Genomic DNA, 17,195 nt, shown 5'->3' with positions numbered 1-17,195 from the left:
AGGTTGGGGTGGAAGGTGTTGGTGAAGTGGATGAACTGTTCGAGCTCCTCTGGGGAGCAAGAGGCGGCGCCGATACAGTCATCAATGTACCGGAGGAAGAGGTAGGGTTTGGGGCCTGTGTAGGTGCAGAAGAGGGACTGTTCCACGTAACCTACAAAGAGGCAGACATAGCTGGGGCCCATGCGGGTGCCCATGGCCACCCCCTTAGTCTGTAGGAAGTGGGAGGAGTCAAAAGAGAAGTTGTTGAGGGTGAGGACGAGTTCGGCTAGGCGGATGAGGGTGTCAGTGGAGGGGGACTGGTCGGGCCTGCGGGACAGGAAGAAGCGGAGGGCCTTGAGGCCACCTCCTACCGCCCCCTCGATCATGACCCCACACCCGAGCACCAAACCATTATCTCCAACACCGTTCATGATCTCATCGCCGTAGGGGACCTCCCATCCACAGCATCCGACCTCATTGTTCCCCAACCCCGCACGGCCCGTTTCTATCTCCTTCCCAAAATCCACAAACCTGCCTGCCCTGGTCGACCCATCGTCTCAGCCTGCTCCTGCCCCACCGAACTCATCTCCACCTATCTGGACACCATTTTCTCCCCTTTGGTCCAGGAACTCCCTACCTATGTCCGTGACACCACCCACGCCCTCCACCTCCTCCAGGACTTCCAATTCCCTGGCCACCAACACCTCATTTTCACCATAGACGTCCAGTCCCTATACACCTGCATTCCGCACGCAGATGGCCTCAAGGCCCTCTGCTTCCTGTCCCGCAGGCCCGACTAGTCCCCCTCCACCGACACCCTCATCCGCCTAGCCGAACTCGTCCTCACCCTCAACAACTTCTCTTTTGACTCCTCCCACTTCCTACAGACTAAGGAAGTGGCCATGAGCACCCGCATGGGCCCCAGCTATGTCTGCCTCTTCGTAGGTTACATGAAACAGCCCCTCTTCCGCACCTACACAGGCCTCAAAGCCCACCTCTTCCTCCGTTACATTGATGATTGCATCGGCGCCGCCTCTTGCTCCCCAGAGGAGCTCGAACAGTTCATCCACTTCACCAACACCTTCCACGCCAACCTTCAGTTCACCTGGGCCGTCTCCAGCACATCCCTCACCTTCCTGGATATCTCAGTCTCCATCTCAGGCAACCAGCTTGTAACTGATGTCCATTTCAAGCCCACCGACTCCCACAGCTACCTAGAATACACCTCCTCCCACCCACCCTCCTGCAAAAATTCCATCCCCTATTCCCAATTCCTCCGCCTCCGCCGCATCTGCTCCCACGATGAGGCCTTCCACTCCCGCACATCCCAGATGTCCAAGTTCTTCAAGGACCGCAACTTTCCCCCCACAGTGGTCGAGAACGCCCTTGACCGCGTCTCCCGCAACACATCCCTCACACCCCGCACCGCCACAACCGCCCAAAGAGGATCCCCCTCGTTCTCACACACCACCCCACCAACCTCCGGATACAACGCATCATCCTCCAACACTTCCGCCATCTACAATCCAACCCCACCACCCAAGACATTTTTCCATCCCCACCCCTGTCTGCTTTCCGGAGAGACCACTCTCTCCGTGACTCCCTTTTTCGCTCCACACTGCCCTCCAACCCCACCACACCCGGCACCTTCCCCTGCAACCGCAGGAAATGCTACACTTGCCCCCTCACCCCTATCCCAGGCCCCAAGATGACTTTCCACATTGGCAGATGTGCAGGTGAACCTCTGCTTAATGTGGTATACAGCATCCACTGTATCCGGTGTGGCTTCGTCTACATTGGGGAAACCAAGCGGAGGCTTGGGGACCGCTTTGCAGAACACCTCCGCTCGGTTCGCAATAAACAACTGCACCTCCCAGTTGCAAACCATTTCCACTCCCCCTCCCATTCTTTAGATGACATGTCCATCATGGGCCTCCTGCAGTGCCACAATGATGCCACCCAAAGGTTGCAGGAACAGCAACTCATATTCCGCTTGGGAACCCTGCAGCCCAATGGTATCAATGTGGACTTCACCAGCTTCAAAACCTCCCCTTCCCCCACCGCATCCCAAAACCAGCCCAGTTCGTCCCCTCCCCCCACTGCACCACACAACCAGCCCAGCTCTTCCCCTCCACCCACTGCATCCCAAAACCAGTCCAACCTGTCTCTGCCTCCCTAACCTGTTCTTCCTCTCACCCATCCCTTCCTCCCACCCCAAGCCGCACCTCCATCTCCTACCTACCAACCTCATCCCACCTCCTTGACCTGTCCGTCTTCCCTGGACTGACCTATCCCCTCCCTACCTCCCCACCTCTACTCTCTCCACCTATCTTCTTTTCTCTCCATCTTCGGTCCGCCTCCGCCTCTCTCCCTATTTATTCCAGAACCCTCACCCCTTCCCCCTCTCTGATGAAGGGTCTAGGCCCGAAACGTCAGCTTTTGTGCTCCTGAGATGCTGCTGGGCCTGCTGTGTTCATCCAGCCTCACATTTTATTATCTTGGATTCTCCAGCATCTGCAGTTCCCATTATCACCCTCATAATAGCTGCCTGGCTGAATTCAGTACTGTGGCTACTCGTCCTAGACTGGTACAATGTAAATTCAACTCAGGCAATGACAGTTTTTGTGAAGTGACAAATGGTCAATAAGTGGTACTGGTTATGGTTAACTTGAAAGGCTTTATTTGGAATTAAACTTGTCTTGATGAGGCTCTGCTTATGGACGTTTCCTTGTCTTTAATGTAATAAATTTACTCTTCTGTTGTGAGCAATTATCTAGTTCTGGTTTCTGGCTGAATGTGCTGTAGAAAATTTAATCTTCTAAAAGTTGTCGCTGTTGCTGGAATACTCCAGTACAATAGTGGACCTGTTGCTGGAGCAGGGAATTTGCAAGACCGTAGGAGGTCTCATGACAGTGTCAGCACAAGTGAAATGGAAAGCATTTATTTTACAGAATCTCGATCTCTTTAGCTATCACCACAGCTCCAGTTGCATTGTCAATGTTTCAGTCTACGTGCTGCTAACAGTCCTCTTGCTTTGAGTGCAAACTAGGCGGAACTACTGCAGGTGCCAAAGCAGTGTGTGCGAAATTTGAGGTATGAGCTCTACTGAAAATGTGTAGGGACTGATTTTGATAGGTTCTTGTCACAAATTCTGATCTGTTTATATGGTTAATTGTCAATTCTGTTTTGCAGCTGAGGACAAAGTTGACCTCTGAAGAAATCCAGAAGTTTGCAACACTTTTACATGAATATCGAAATGGTGCCTCAATTCATGAGTTTTGCATCAGTCTTCGACAGTTGTATGGCGACGGTAGGAAGTTTCTTTTGCTTGGTAAGTTACATGTCTGACTTAAGGTTTTAGAGTTAAATAGTAATGTTTCTTGCTTTCTGACATGAAAATTTGTATTTCTCATACACTGACAAAACTAATTCAACTTTAACACAGTCTTTGATATTCCACTGATTTTTTAAAAAATTTGATTTATTATTACATATACCAAGATGTAGTGAAAACTTTTGTATTGCATGCTAACCAGACAAATCCCAACTTAAGTACATCAAGGTAATAAAACAAAGCAGAATATCGTGTTACAGCAACAGAAGGTGCAGAGAAAGATCAACTCTGAGAGGACCATTCATAAGCCTGAGAACAGGGAAGAAGTTATTGGAATGAGAGAGATAATGGGAACTGCAGATGCTGGAGAATCTGAGATAGCAGTGTGGAGCTGGATGAACACAGCCGGCCAAGCAGCATCTTAGGAGCACAAAAGCTGAGTTTCGGGCCTGGACCCTTCCTCGGAAAAACAATGAAGGGTCGTACCTGATGAAGGGTCTAGGCCTGAAATGTCAGCTTATGTGCTCCTAAGATGCTGTTTGGCCAGCTGTGTTCATCCAGCTCCACACTAAGATCTTTGAATGTTTTTGTATCTTCTGCCTGATTTTAGAAGGGGATGGGAGAGTATAGCTTGGATGGAAGGGTCTTTGATTATGTTGGCTGCTTTCCTTAGCCACCAAGATTGTAGACGGTGGAAGGCTGATTTTCATGATGGACTGGGCTGCGTTCACAACAGTCTGTAACTTCCTGGGCAAAGCAGTTTCCTTACCAAGCTGATGTATCTGGATAGGATGCTTTCTATAGTGTATCTTCTTTAAAAATTGGTAAGAGTCATTGTGGACGTGCTGATTTTCCTTGGCTTTCTGAGGATGTAGAGGTGTTGGTGTGTTTTCTTGACTACAGCATCGACTTGGATGAACCAGGATAAATTGATCGTACTCCTAGGAACCTTTTGAGCTCTCAGCCACCTTTTAACTTCAGCACCATTGATATAGACAGGCATGTCCTCCACAGGCGTCTTGAAATCTTGTGACCAGCTCCTTTGTTTTGCTGATGTTGAAGGAGAGATTAATAACAGTGTGCTTGAAATCTGAAACAAAGCATAAATTGCTGGAAAATCTCAGCAGGTCTGGTAGCATCTGTGGAGAGAAATCAGTTATTGTTTTCAGGCCCAGTGTCCCTTTTTCAGACCCCTTCTAGGATGGTATCATCAAGTTGCTAAACTGAGTTAGAGCTGAATTTGTCCTCAGTCGTGAGTGTATAGGAAGCGGAGTACATAGCTTTCGGGGCACTGGTGTTGAGACAACTTGTGGAGAAGGTGTTGTCACCTCTCCTTACTGATTTTGTGGTTTGTAGGTCAGGGAAGTCATGGATCCAGTTGCAGAATGGTGGGCAGAGATCTAGGTCTCGCATTTGCAGATGGGTTTTGTTGGAATGATGGTTTTGAAAGCAGGGCAACAGTCAATAAATAGGATTCTTATAGAGGTGTCCTTGTTATCCAGGGAGATGGTGCCTGCTATGGAACTATTGTGACGGTAGGTGAATTGAAAAGGATCAAGGCAGTCTGGGAGACTGGAGTTGAGGTGTGCCGTCACTGACCTTTCGAAGCACTTTGTAATGACGGATGTAAGAGCCACCAGGCAATAGTCATTAAGGCACTTTGCCTGAATTTTCTTTGGCACTGCAATGATAGTGGTCTTATTGAAGCAGCTGCATACCTTGCATTATGGTAAGAGAAGGTTAAAGCTGTCAAGTGGTGCACATTAGAAACCAAGTGCGTGGTAGAGGTCTCCGTCCAGGCCAGTTGTTTTCCCTGGGTTCACCTACAAGAAGGCCAATCTGACATCGGTGGTGACTGGATGCAGGTGTACTCAAGGCTATTAGGACAGCTGACATCATTTGACTGAACTTCTGTTCAAAACAAGCATAGAATGCACTGAACTAATTGGGCAAGATTGTGTTGTTGGCAGCAATCATTCTCTGCCTGGATTGTACCTGGTTACGTTGACTGTGGCAAGGCTTACATGATATGTTAGCATGGGACTTTTGCCAGTCATGGAATGAGAGGCGTTGCTGGCTGGACAGCTTTTATTGCCTATCCTTAATTGCCCAGAAGGCAGTTCAGAGTCAACCACATTGCTCTGACTGGAGTCACATATAGGCCAGAACAGGTGAGGATGGCAGATTCCTTCCCTAAAAGACATTTAATGAATCAAAAATGTAATTTCCCAACAATCAATGGATTCAAGGTCATCATTAGATTCTTAATTCCAGATATTTATTGAATTCAGATCCCACTATCTGCCATGGCAGGGTTTGAACCCGGATCCCCAGAACATTTACCTGCGCCTCTGGATTAACAGTCCAGTGATAATACCACCAGGCCATCGCCTCCCCAAACTCTGGTTTGGTATTGTCTCTCGAAATACCTGATGGCTTTGTGAAGATCATCTCCTGATGTCCTGTATAGGTCAGGGTCAAACAACTTGAATGCCTCAGACCTGGACATCAGTAGGGAGTGGATCCTCCAGTTCATCCATGATTTCCAGTTGGGGAACACGTGGATTAACTACTTTGACCTGCAGTCCTCTAAACAATTACTGATGAAGTCTGTGACAGTAGTGGCATACTGGTTTAGATTGGCTGCTGAGCCCATTGAATATGGACCAGTCCGTGACTCCAAATAGTCAGTTAACTGCTCATGCTTTACCTCAGACCAGCAGCGTATGACGTTCTGTCCTGAACCTTTGGGTTTCAGGCTCTGCTTTATAAACTGGGAGAAGGAGAATGGAGCAGTGGGCATCTTTTGGTTGTGCAGCAATGATACAGTGTATTTGGGCTTCTGGTAGTACTTCGGTAGCACATTCTTGAAGTGGCCTAGTTGAAATCACTAGCTACTATGAGTGAGGAAGGCTTCAGAATATTCCACCTCAAGGCTATTTGTAGTGGTGTTTATTTGTGTGTTTTTTATTTCTATTCTGACAGCAGCTCACATCCCATCCATGCAAAAATGATTTCCCACAGCAGGTAGTAGGGTTGGTACTTCAGATGTTCTGGATCTAGGGAGCAGTACCTCACCAGGTTTGTACCGTCCAAGCACCAAGAGGTGTTGATCAAGATGCAGACCCCTTTTCTTTGCCCGAGGACACTGTCGTTCATTCAATTGATTGATAAGCCCTCTGGTTGCAAAATATAGTCAAGTGAAGTGGAAGTGAGCCATGTCGCTGTAAAACAGCACACAGTAGTCTCTCAATTCTCTAGATCTATTTAGCGGATAATACATTATAATTCCTCAAGTTGTACAGTAATCTCTTGAAAAGGGGACTGCAAGGTGTTGCTGACACTTTTAGTTTTAATGTAATTTTCACAAAGTAATTTGACTTTTTATTAGAAACAAACTTTCAGTCCTTTTTTTTTGTATTTCTGGTCCGGCTTACCAAAAATACAATGCTGCAGATGTTTGAAATCTGAAGCAGAAACAAAATACTTGAAATAGTTGCTAGATTTAGCAGCTTCTGTTTTCAGGTGGGTCACAAATGGGACGGGAAGAGAGAATGTCTGTCTAGTGATCCCTTAGTTGCATGGAGAAAATTCTGCAACCTAGGAGTTCTTCAGTAAGAAAGGAGATGGTTGAAAGGAAAGGAACCTTTTTAAACAGGATAGATGGTTGGGGAGATGGTAACAGAAGACATTACTACTTCAGCCATCTGAATGTTTCCTACCTTTTGTATTAACACAATGCTCTTCATTTATTCTATCCTTCCAGATTAAAACTGCTGCATCTTTAAGTATTTTCAGTGCTCATGAATGGCCATCAACCTTAAAACACTTCCTATTCTTCACTACAGATGCTGCTAGGTTTGCTAAATGTTTCCAATATTAATGTTTTTATTTCATATCTGTACTACTACTGAAGCTCTACTAGGACATGCCATCACTGGTCATACATAGGAAATATTGTTGGAACAAGTGTCATTTTTAACAATCCACTTGCATAGCTTTTCAATTGTCATTCATTACGTTGACACTAAAAAAAATTTTAATCACATTTCTTTAGTGAAACTATCCATTTGTTTCACTAGCTTTTTGTTTTAACTTTGTTCCATTTTAATTTAATTCTTAAAAGTTATGTTCTGTCTAAATTATCAGTCCTTAGATTTGTGCTGATGAATTTCTGATGGTCTTGATCACCCTTGTCAGTTCTGTTTTTTTAGTTCCAATGAAAATTCAGCTAAAGATTCATCTTTAACTTAAATTTCACTGTTGGGAAAGTGAGTTCTACATTTTGTGAATATCGGGTTTCTGATGTAATTCTTCTTAGCCTAGCTGTACCAAGCTTGCTCAAACACGATGCAATGCATGTTTCAATACAACAGCATTACAAATAATTGAAGCAGACATTGTAAAATGAAACAGAGCATTGTCTTTTTCATTCAGGTGGAAACATTCCTAACCTTTTTGAGTAACCTTGAGCAGCTGAAGGTAAAATGATAGCAAAACAGAAACTGCTGGAGAAACTCTTATCTGAAAGCACCTGTGGAGGGAATGTAATTAACATGTTCAGTGACAACCCCACCCACTTAGAACTGATGGTAGCAAGAAAAAAGTAGTACCTCTGCTAAAGATGAGGTTGTGATTTGAGATGGCAGGGAGAGGGGAAGAAAGAATGACTTGGGGAGACAGACAGATGGGTAATAGTATGCTCAGAAGAAAGAAGCTGATAATAGAGACCAAAAGTATGTGAAAAAGGATTAGTGGTGTTGAAACCACATTGAACAGTCTCCTCTGCACAGGGAGATGCAAGACACCTACGCAACTGCTTTGCAGAACATCTACATTCTATCAGCAAACCAACTTTTTTTTTTGTTCATCTTTTGGTCCACTATCAGTTTTTATTTCTTTCCCCTATACTTTGTAACCTTGATTGTGTCGCGCTCTCCCTGGTGGGCTCCATTCTCATCCCTCCCCTTCTGTTTATTTCTCCAGCCCCACCACCACTATTTCCAAGCTACTATCAATTTAAAAGAAGTTTCACAAAATTTATAACAATAACTTTGTTTTGTATCCATAGATGCTTTCAAACTTAGAGTTACTGTGCTAATTTGTTTTTTATTTTGTTTTTCAGCATCCATAGTTCTTTAATTTTAGAGCTAAAGCAGCACTGAATTTTATGAAATGTTAGATGTATGAACAGCCAGAAATCGTGTTACATATTGGCACTAATGATATAGCCAGAAATAGGATTGAGGATATAAAAAGTGATTTCAGGGAGTTAGGATGGAAGCTGCAAAGCAGGACGAACAGAGTAGTGTTCTCTGGTTTACTACCGGCGCCACGAGATAGCGAGGCGAGGAACAGGGAGCGGGCGCAGCTTAACACTTGGCTACGCAGCTGGTGTAGGAGGGAGGGCTTCAGATATGTAGATAGTTGGGATGCCTTCTGGGGAAGGTGGGACCTGTACAAGAAGGACGGGTTGCATCTGAACTGGAAGGGGACCAATGTCCTGGGTGGAAGGTTTGCTCGAGTAGTTCAAGAGGGTTTAAACTAGTATGGCAGGGGGTAGTCACCTCGTTAGGGGTTTACTACAGGCCCCCTAATAGCAGCAGGGAGATTGAAGAAAGCATAAGTCGGCAGATTTTGGAAAAGTGTGGACGTAGTAGGGTTGTTGTAATGGGTGACTTTAACTTTCCCAATATTGATTGGAACCTCCTTCAAGCAGAAGATTTGATTGGAGCTGTTTTTGTAAGGTGTGTTCAGGAGGGTTTCCTAACGCAGTACGTTGACAGGCCGACAAGGGGACAGGCCATTCTAGACTTGGTGCTCGGAAACGAGCCGGGGCAGGTATCAGATCTTGTGGTGGGAGAACATTTTGGTGATTAGTGACCATAACTGCCTCACATTCTACATAGCTATGGAGAAGGAGAGGATTAGGCAAAATGGGAGGATATTTAATTGGGGAAGAGGAAACCATGATGCAATTAGACATGAGTTAGGAAGCATGGACTGGGAGCAATTGTTCCATGGTAAAGGCACTATAGACATGTGGAGACTGTTTAAGGAACAGTTGTTGAGTGATGAGTAAAAATGTCCCTCTGAGACAGGCAAGAAGGGGTAAGATAAAGGAACCTTGGATGACGAGAGCGGTAGAGCTTCTCGTCAAAAGGAAGAAGGTACTTTACATAAGGTGGAGGAAGCTAGGGTCAAGCTCAGCTCTAGAGGATTACAGGCAGGCGAGGAAGGAGCTCAAAAATGGTCTGAGGAGAGCCAGGAGGGGGCACGAGAAAGGCTTGGCAGAACAGATTAGGGAGAACACAAAGGCATTTTACACTTATGTGAGGAATAAGAGAATGGTCAAAGAAAGAGTAGGGCCGATCAGGGATAGCATAAGGAACTTGTGTGTGGAGTCTGAGGAGGTAGGGGAAGCCCTAAATAAGTTTTTTGCTTCTGTCTTTATGAAAGAAACGAACTTTGTAGTGATTGAAACCTTTTAAGAGCAGGTGTGCATGCTGGAATGCATAGAGATAGAGGAAGCTGATGTGCTGAAAATTTTGTCAAACATTAAGATTGACAAGTCGCCAGGCCCGGACCAGATTTGTCCTCGGCTGCTTTGGGAAACGAGAAATGCAATTGCTTGGCCACTTGTGAAGATCTTTGCATCCTCGCTCTCCACTGGAGTCGTACCTGAGGACTGGAGAGGGGCAAATGTGATTCCTCCCTTCAAGAAAGGAAATAGGGAAATCCCTGGCAATTACAGACCAGTAAGTCTCACGTCTGTCGCCTGCAAGGTGTTAGAAAGGATTCTGAGGGATAGGATTTAAGACCATCTGGAAGAGCATGGCTTGATCAAATGTAGTCAACATGGCTTTGTGAGGGGCAGGTCATGCTTCACAAACCTTTATCAAGTTCTTTGAGGATGTGACTAGAAACGTTGATGAGGGTCGAGCTGTGGATGTGGTGTATGTGGACTTCAGTAAGGCATTTGATAAGGTTCCCCATGGTAGGCTCATTCAGAAGGTCAGGAGGAATGGGATACAGGGGAACTTAGCTGTCTGGATACAGAATTGGCTGGCCAACAGAAGGCAGCGAGTGGTAGTAGAAGGAAAATATTCTGCCTGGAAGTCAGTGGTGAGTGGTGTTCCACAGGGCTCTGTCCTTAGGCCTCTACTGTTTGTAATTTTTATTAATGACTTGGATGTGGGGATTGAAGGATGGGTCAGCAAGTTTGCAGACAACACAAAGGTTGGACTGTCGTTGACAGTATAAGGGCTGTTGTAGTCTGCAGCGGGACATTGACAGGATGCAGAGATGGGCTGAGAGGTGGCAGATGGAGTTCAACCTGGATAAATGCGAGGTAATGCATTTTGGAAGGTCGAATTTGAAAGCTGAGTACAGGATTAAGGATAGGATTCTTGGCAGTGTGGAGGAACAGAGGGATCTTGGTGTGCAGATACATAGATCCCTTAAAATGGCCACCCAAGTGGACAGGGTTGTTAAGAAAGCATATGGTGTTTTGGCTTTCATTAACAGGGGGATTGAGTTTAAAAGTCGTGAGATCTTGTTGCAGCTCTATAAAACTTTGGTTAGACCGCACTTGGAATACTGCGTCCAGTTCTGGGCGCCCTATTATAGGAAAGATGTGGATGCTTTGGAGAGGGTTCAGAGGAGGTTTACCAGGATGCTGCCTGGACCGGAGGGCTTATCTTATGAAGAGAGGTTGACTGAGCTCGGACTTTTTTCATTGGAGAAAAGGAGGAGGAGAGGGGACCTAATTGAGGTATACAAGATAATGAGAGGCATAGACAGAGTTGATAGCCAGAGACTATTTCCCAGGGCAGAAATGGCTAACACGAGGGGTCATAGTTTTAAGCTGGTTGGAGGAAAGTATAGACGGGATGTCAGAGGCAGGTTCTTTACACAGAGTTGTGAGAGCGTGGAATGCGTTGCCAGCAGCAGTTGTGGAAGCAAGATCATTGGGGACATTTAAGAGACTGCTGGACATGCATAAGGTCACAGAAATTTGAGGGTGCATACATGAGGATCAATGGTTGGCACAACATCGTGGGCTGAAGGGCCTGTTCTGTGCTGTACTGTTCTATGTTCTGTGTTATTTACCATCAATTATCTAAGTTTAAGTCAGACATTTCTGCATTTATTACATCCTGAATATTGCATTCAGTTATGAAGTTAGCACTAAATTTCTGTTAAAGTTCATTTGCTACTTAACTGCCTACTCTGCACGTTTTCTAATGTTGACTTTTTTGTATTAAATTTGATTTGATTGCTCCTCAAATAGTTTAACAGTCAGTTTGGTATCACCCTCAATATCTGACTAGGTTAATCCATGCGAACCACTGATTCCTACCTTCCAAGCTAGATAACTAGACTTACACTGCACTTCTCTTACCTTTTCCCACCCAATTTGCTGTTGTTTTCTCCCTCCACTTGCTAAAACCTTTATCCTATGCTTGAAATGAGATATTAACTAACTTTTTTATGGCAATCCAGGCACTGCAATCTACTGCATCACTCTTGCCTGTTTTTTTTTAAAGAAATAAGAAAAGTCTTTTAAAAACCCTCAGATTAGTTAGTTTTGTAAAACTGACTTTTAGAATTTATTGGTCAACATAATTCCAATCAAGACATCCGTATAAATTTCATTTGGATTCTGGTATCTTTTCCTTTTACAGATGATATTGATTTGGCCAAAATTTCAGCTTTTTCTCCCTCCCTTTTTCAGTATCGGAATGATATTGCCTGCCTTTCCTGAAACAATACACTTGACTTGACAGAATACTTTTTTTTCCTTGTATTTGTAAACTCGTGCCTCTGTTGTCTCCAGCTTGTAATTGTAAGGCTCTCGTCTGGACTCTGGGGACTTCACCTTTTTTTCCTTTGTTTAATTATTTTCCCTTTCTCTCTATCCCACTGTTTACCATTTAAACTCATTATCTAACGAAGTGTCTATTCCATTATCCTTAATTACGGAGGTAAAATCATCAGTTTTGTTTTCTTGAGTTTACCTTCTCATCCTTTTAATTGCTGTACCCTACTTTAACATTTGATGAAGAAGATTTTGCAATTTGACTAACTTGTTTCTCTTCCTGAGTTTAACTTCTCCCTCAAATGTTTCATCTATTATTACCTAAGACTTTCTTATTTCTTTGTGAAGTACCATGCAAAACTAGAAATCAATTAGCTTGCTATTAACTGCATTAATTCCTCTTGGACTCTGTTGGTTACTCACCTAAATATTTTCCATGATTTGCTTTTTTTTTCATCAAGATTTCTCTTAATGATGAAGGTAGAACTAAAGCAAAATAAATACCCAAACTTTAATCTCTGTGTGGTCCCATTTTGAGACTTAAATGTTATTAGGGGCCATTAGTAAGAACTGTTAGAGCAGGTGTACAGTTGTTATAACTTGGTCTGAATTCAGTGTAATATTATTGCTTTCGGATCTTATGACCACAAAATTTTAGCCCACTTTGGGTCCCGACTTCCACTTTTGGAAACCCTGACAATACCATTTCAGAGTATTATTTCTTGGTTGGTTGCAAATAATGTTTCACCATTATTTCCCTGGAATTTTAGCCCCACTAATATCATATATTACTGAATGTTGAGGGTCCTGAACCTTATTTTCATTTGAGCTGCTATATTAGGTGATTTGGGTAAGAATTCTCTTGGATTTATTTTGGGATCGTTTTAAAGGGAGAGTGTTGCATGTCTGACTTGAGGTTATTGTGATGAAAAATTACGGCATGATTATGCAGTCACAGTTTGACCCCTTGATTTGTGGGGAAGCATCCAAGTGGAAATCATTGGCAATTGCTGCACTCTAGTGACTTATTTTGCACTACCTTGAACAGTTGGCAATTAGCAATACTAGAAGTATAATTACAGATCTGATAGAAGTTTGCATACTAATTTGAATGCATCCAGCCCATTGTATTTGTAGTTGCCTTCTGCTTCAACATCAGTGTGGTGGGTTGTGAGGTGTTGGGTATATAAAAGAAAAATTAATTTAAAATTCTACTGGCTTCTGTTTATTTGCTTTTGCAACGATGTCATGTTTGTCTTCCAGGACTCCGACCTTTCATTCCAGAAAAAGACAGCTTACATTTTGAAAATTTTCTAGAAACTATTGGTGTCAAGGATGGAAGGGGCATTATAACAGACAGTTTTGGCCGATACAGAAGGACTTTGAGTAATGCGTCCAATTCTACTACAAATGGCAATGGAGCAACTGCAGGCTCAGATGATCAGTCCGTGCCTTCTGAGGGTGATGAATGGGATAGAATGATCTCTGATATTAGTCATGATATAGAGGCCCTTGGTTGCAGTATGGACCACGATTCGTCTTGAAATAAAGTTTGCACATCCTGTTAATAGCCGTCAAACTTCTTTCTTATACCGACGCGTTCTTAAATGAAGTTTACTACAATGTGAATATTTAAATTAATTGTTAAAACATTTCTGCAAATGAAGAACAAGAAGAAATCAGGCCATATCTTTTTTAAATTGTTGAAAAAACTGCTTATTTGTATTCAAACATTTTTGTGACAAAGCAAATACCTGTTAGGCTTGTGTGTTCCAGTTGTGAGCAAGACTTTCCTTGTCATATCACATGGTTTTGTATCTCAACTGCACACTGTTACATATTGCAGTATACTGTGATGTCAGAGATGATTTGATTCAATTCTGGGCACGTTTTTCATTTTCAACCGTTCCACAAAGTTGAAATTTCAGTGTCCCATTTCTGTTCTATGGTGTTGCAACATGAGGTTATGTCTGGTGCTAGCAAATAATACTGCACAGTTTGAATTCCTGTGAATCTTGGCTGCATGTTCAAATGTAGCAGCTGAAATAGACCAAACTAGGCAACACATTTCCATTTTTCTCATCGGAGGTCCAGAAAAGCTGGTATGTGATTGTGAAAGTTAAGTTTGCATATAGTTAGAGTGCATTATTATGATTACAAATGGTGAAGACAATTCAAGTAATTGGCTTTTTTTAAGAACAGAACCACGCTGCAGATTTTGTTCTGCTTTCATCTGGTTGCTTTAAGAATTCCTGCAAATGTCTGCTATTCCTGCAATAGCCATGGTCTGCTTCCATTTTCAGATAAGGGAAAGCATTATCATATCAGTTAAACTTGTAGACTTTTATACAAAGTTTTAATGTTCTGCTGAACTGAACAGTAAGGTGCACCATAATGGTGTGTCTGTATATTGATACTTTTTAAAATGTCCTTTCTATTTCTGCACACCCAATGCAAGTATTTTTAAATTTAAATTCTAATTAACAATAAGGGCTGTTTAATCATGGCCCATTCAAATTTTTCATGTAATGTGCTGTATTTACTCTCCAATTTAATGAGATTAAAAGGAAGAGAGATATTCATGAAACTTGAGATGCAACTTCAAACTTGGATAATTGCCCATTTGAATGCTGTATTTATACTGCATTTAAACAACTCTTAAATAGTGTATTTGCTTATTGGCATGACTCAACATTTTACCAATAGATGTACTGTACTGTATTGTATGTGACCACGTGCAGTGGGTAGAATGTATGAATATGCATAGCATGTGGAAACAAAAAAACCTCAAGATCAATCTAAAAGAATGGATCTGCTATAACTGCCAGTATAATGATCTTTGGAGCCACTAACTTTTTCATGATGATGTATTGTTAGATGCTTCAATGTCCCATTCATTTAGTTTATAGGGAAGTAACTTGGTAACAGTGCTTCAAGTGATTTGATTTTATGCTTGGGTTGTAAACCTAGATGTAATTGTTATACTCTAGCAATATGTGTTAAATCTACTTCAGTATCCCTTAAATATTTGTGTTGTGAATTCAGATATTAATGAGTTGAAAACCACTGGCATTGTACTGGCAGACTGCATGGTGGGTTTCCAGTTCGAATGCTCAGTTAATTGTATGTACCTAAGAAAGTGATCGTGTGTACCATGTCATTGTGGTGATTGTCTTATCCTAAATATTAGGATGGAGGTGGAGTAAAATACAACTATGTATCAGTGAAATATTTTGAGTACAAGATGATGTAAATGTTTGAATTTTTCAGGTACAAGGAGTGGGTGGGATTTTGAGCTGCCCTCTTTGGATATGCATATTAGATATTATTTTCTGCATCACTTGTCATTGATTATGCTTGGGTGTTTTGTTACACTTCCCCATTTGACTGAAGTTAGTTATTCTGTTTTCCTCTGGCCTGTTCAGAAATTTGCCCACTTTGTGTACAAATGTGTACAATTTTTTGCTGTGAGTTATCATTTTACACTGTATAGAATATCTGCAAAAGCAATTCAAGTTTGTGGCACTTAAGGACTTGTGCATGTTTTGTAATGTGTTACCTTTTTCAAACTGCAGACTGAATTCTGGCAGAGAATGAATGGATATCTGTTCTGAACAACTAATTGGGGTGTTACTGAAGTGCAGTCTGCTGTTGTTCCAATGGTCAACTACTTGCAATTATTCTCGATCACAGCCCAGAAGCTCAGAATACAGCACTGCTAAGGCTGAGATTCCAATTCCAGTTTGAATGGATGAAAAAGTAATCTAACCGTGTGAGGTACTACAGTCACTTCTGTCATTTGACTTGGATATCAGTAGTGCAGCATCATTTCAATTTCATTGATTGGCTTGTTCAAACAATGAACCCTTTAGCTTGGGCTATGGTGTAAGAGTTGAATGTCAAGCTTAATACTTTTTTTTGACTCCCAGCATAGGTAATAAATCATTTTCTGTTGGTATCCTGATGTCACTGAAATCGTTTGAACATTTGAGGTGGACAAGGATGACGTGCAAGTTGATAACTTTGAATGCAGGACATGTTAGTCCTTTGATCCATTCTGCATGGGTGTTTTTTTTTTGTAATAAATATAACTAATTAATTTCAGGATGTCTGGAGAGGTGTGTGTGATGGTGAGGTGAGAGTGGAACAACTCTGTCCAGATTTTTATTGTAAGTTTAACTGTTTTGCTTCAAATGTAGCAGTATTATAATTGTGATAAAGTTATAGGATAGCACAGTAAAACAGCACATTTCCTATAATATTTATTCCTGATGCCTGTTAAAAGGCATGATTTCAGAACTGAACTGATCTTTGCAGGGTATTTGGGGACAGCAGTACACTTCACACTTGCAAATATAAAATAGATAATTGGTCAGTGAGGCGTGTTATTGCAATAATTTGAATTTTATTTCGTACAAATTTGCTTTCAATATCCATTATTTGCTTAATACCAATTCTGGCCATGTTTGCCAAAAATATTAATCTGGCCAATGTAATTCCCTGACCATAGGGACTATAACTGTCTTTAACACAAATATCAGAGCTGTAATATTCCACTCTAGGTCAAATGCGTATTTATTTTGGGGTCTATTTATGTCCATTCTGTTTTAATAAAGGAGACTTTGCATCATTGTCGTGTTTCTGTTATAACTATTGGTCAATTTTTCTTTGCTCCAGGTTTTGTTTCATAACTTTGCTTATATCTGTACTGTTAACTTGATACCTTTTTTCAAAATAGTATTTTGTTAAATTTTGTAATAGTTAGAACAACCCTGCAAAATCCGCAGTGCGTGGATAACTCTGGCGTGTGGGTGGAGTTAGCTCTATCAAATATTGAGGTTTCAGTATGTCTTTGTTCAATTTATGAACTGAAGGTACCAATAAATAGTGTACAGTGATAAAGAAGATTAAACAATCTACAAAACTGACATCATTAAACAAACAATTAAACATTCATGAAAGTAGGCATCTGAAAGTAATTGAACATCTTGGGAGATCCACAGGAAACATCTGCATGCAGTCCCCTCTGCTGGTTACAAAACAGGTTGCAACGAAAATATA

The 17,195-nt window shown here is 42.3% G+C and overlaps 1 protein-coding gene across 5 annotated transcripts in view; it reads left to right on the top strand.

Moving 5' to 3' along the window:
• The window catches only part of ccm2 (CCM2 scaffold protein), a 109,622-nt gene extending 92,856 nt beyond the window's left edge, over positions 1-16,766 (top strand). For all 5 annotated transcript variants that reach the window (XM_059645444.1, XM_059645443.1, XM_059645446.1 and 2 more), the window contains 2 exons: positions 3,172-3,310; positions 13,398-16,766. In XM_059645444.1, coding sequence (XP_059501427.1) covers positions 3,172-3,310; positions 13,398-13,678 — 420 coding nt within the window. In that variant the 3' untranslated portion in view covers positions 13,679-16,766. The remainder of the gene's footprint in view (positions 1-3,171; positions 3,311-13,397) is intronic.
• Positions 16,767-17,195: the final 429 nt, after the last annotated feature.

This window comes from Stegostoma tigrinum, chromosome 4 (genome assembly GCF_030684315.1).
Source record: "Stegostoma tigrinum isolate sSteTig4 chromosome 4, sSteTig4.hap1, whole genome shotgun sequence".
Classification (NCBI taxonomy): domain Eukaryota; kingdom Metazoa; phylum Chordata; class Chondrichthyes; order Orectolobiformes; family Stegostomatidae; genus Stegostoma; species Stegostoma tigrinum.
The sequence above is the reverse complement of the archived record's forward strand: the minus strand, read 5'-3'. Positions and strand labels throughout refer to the sequence as shown.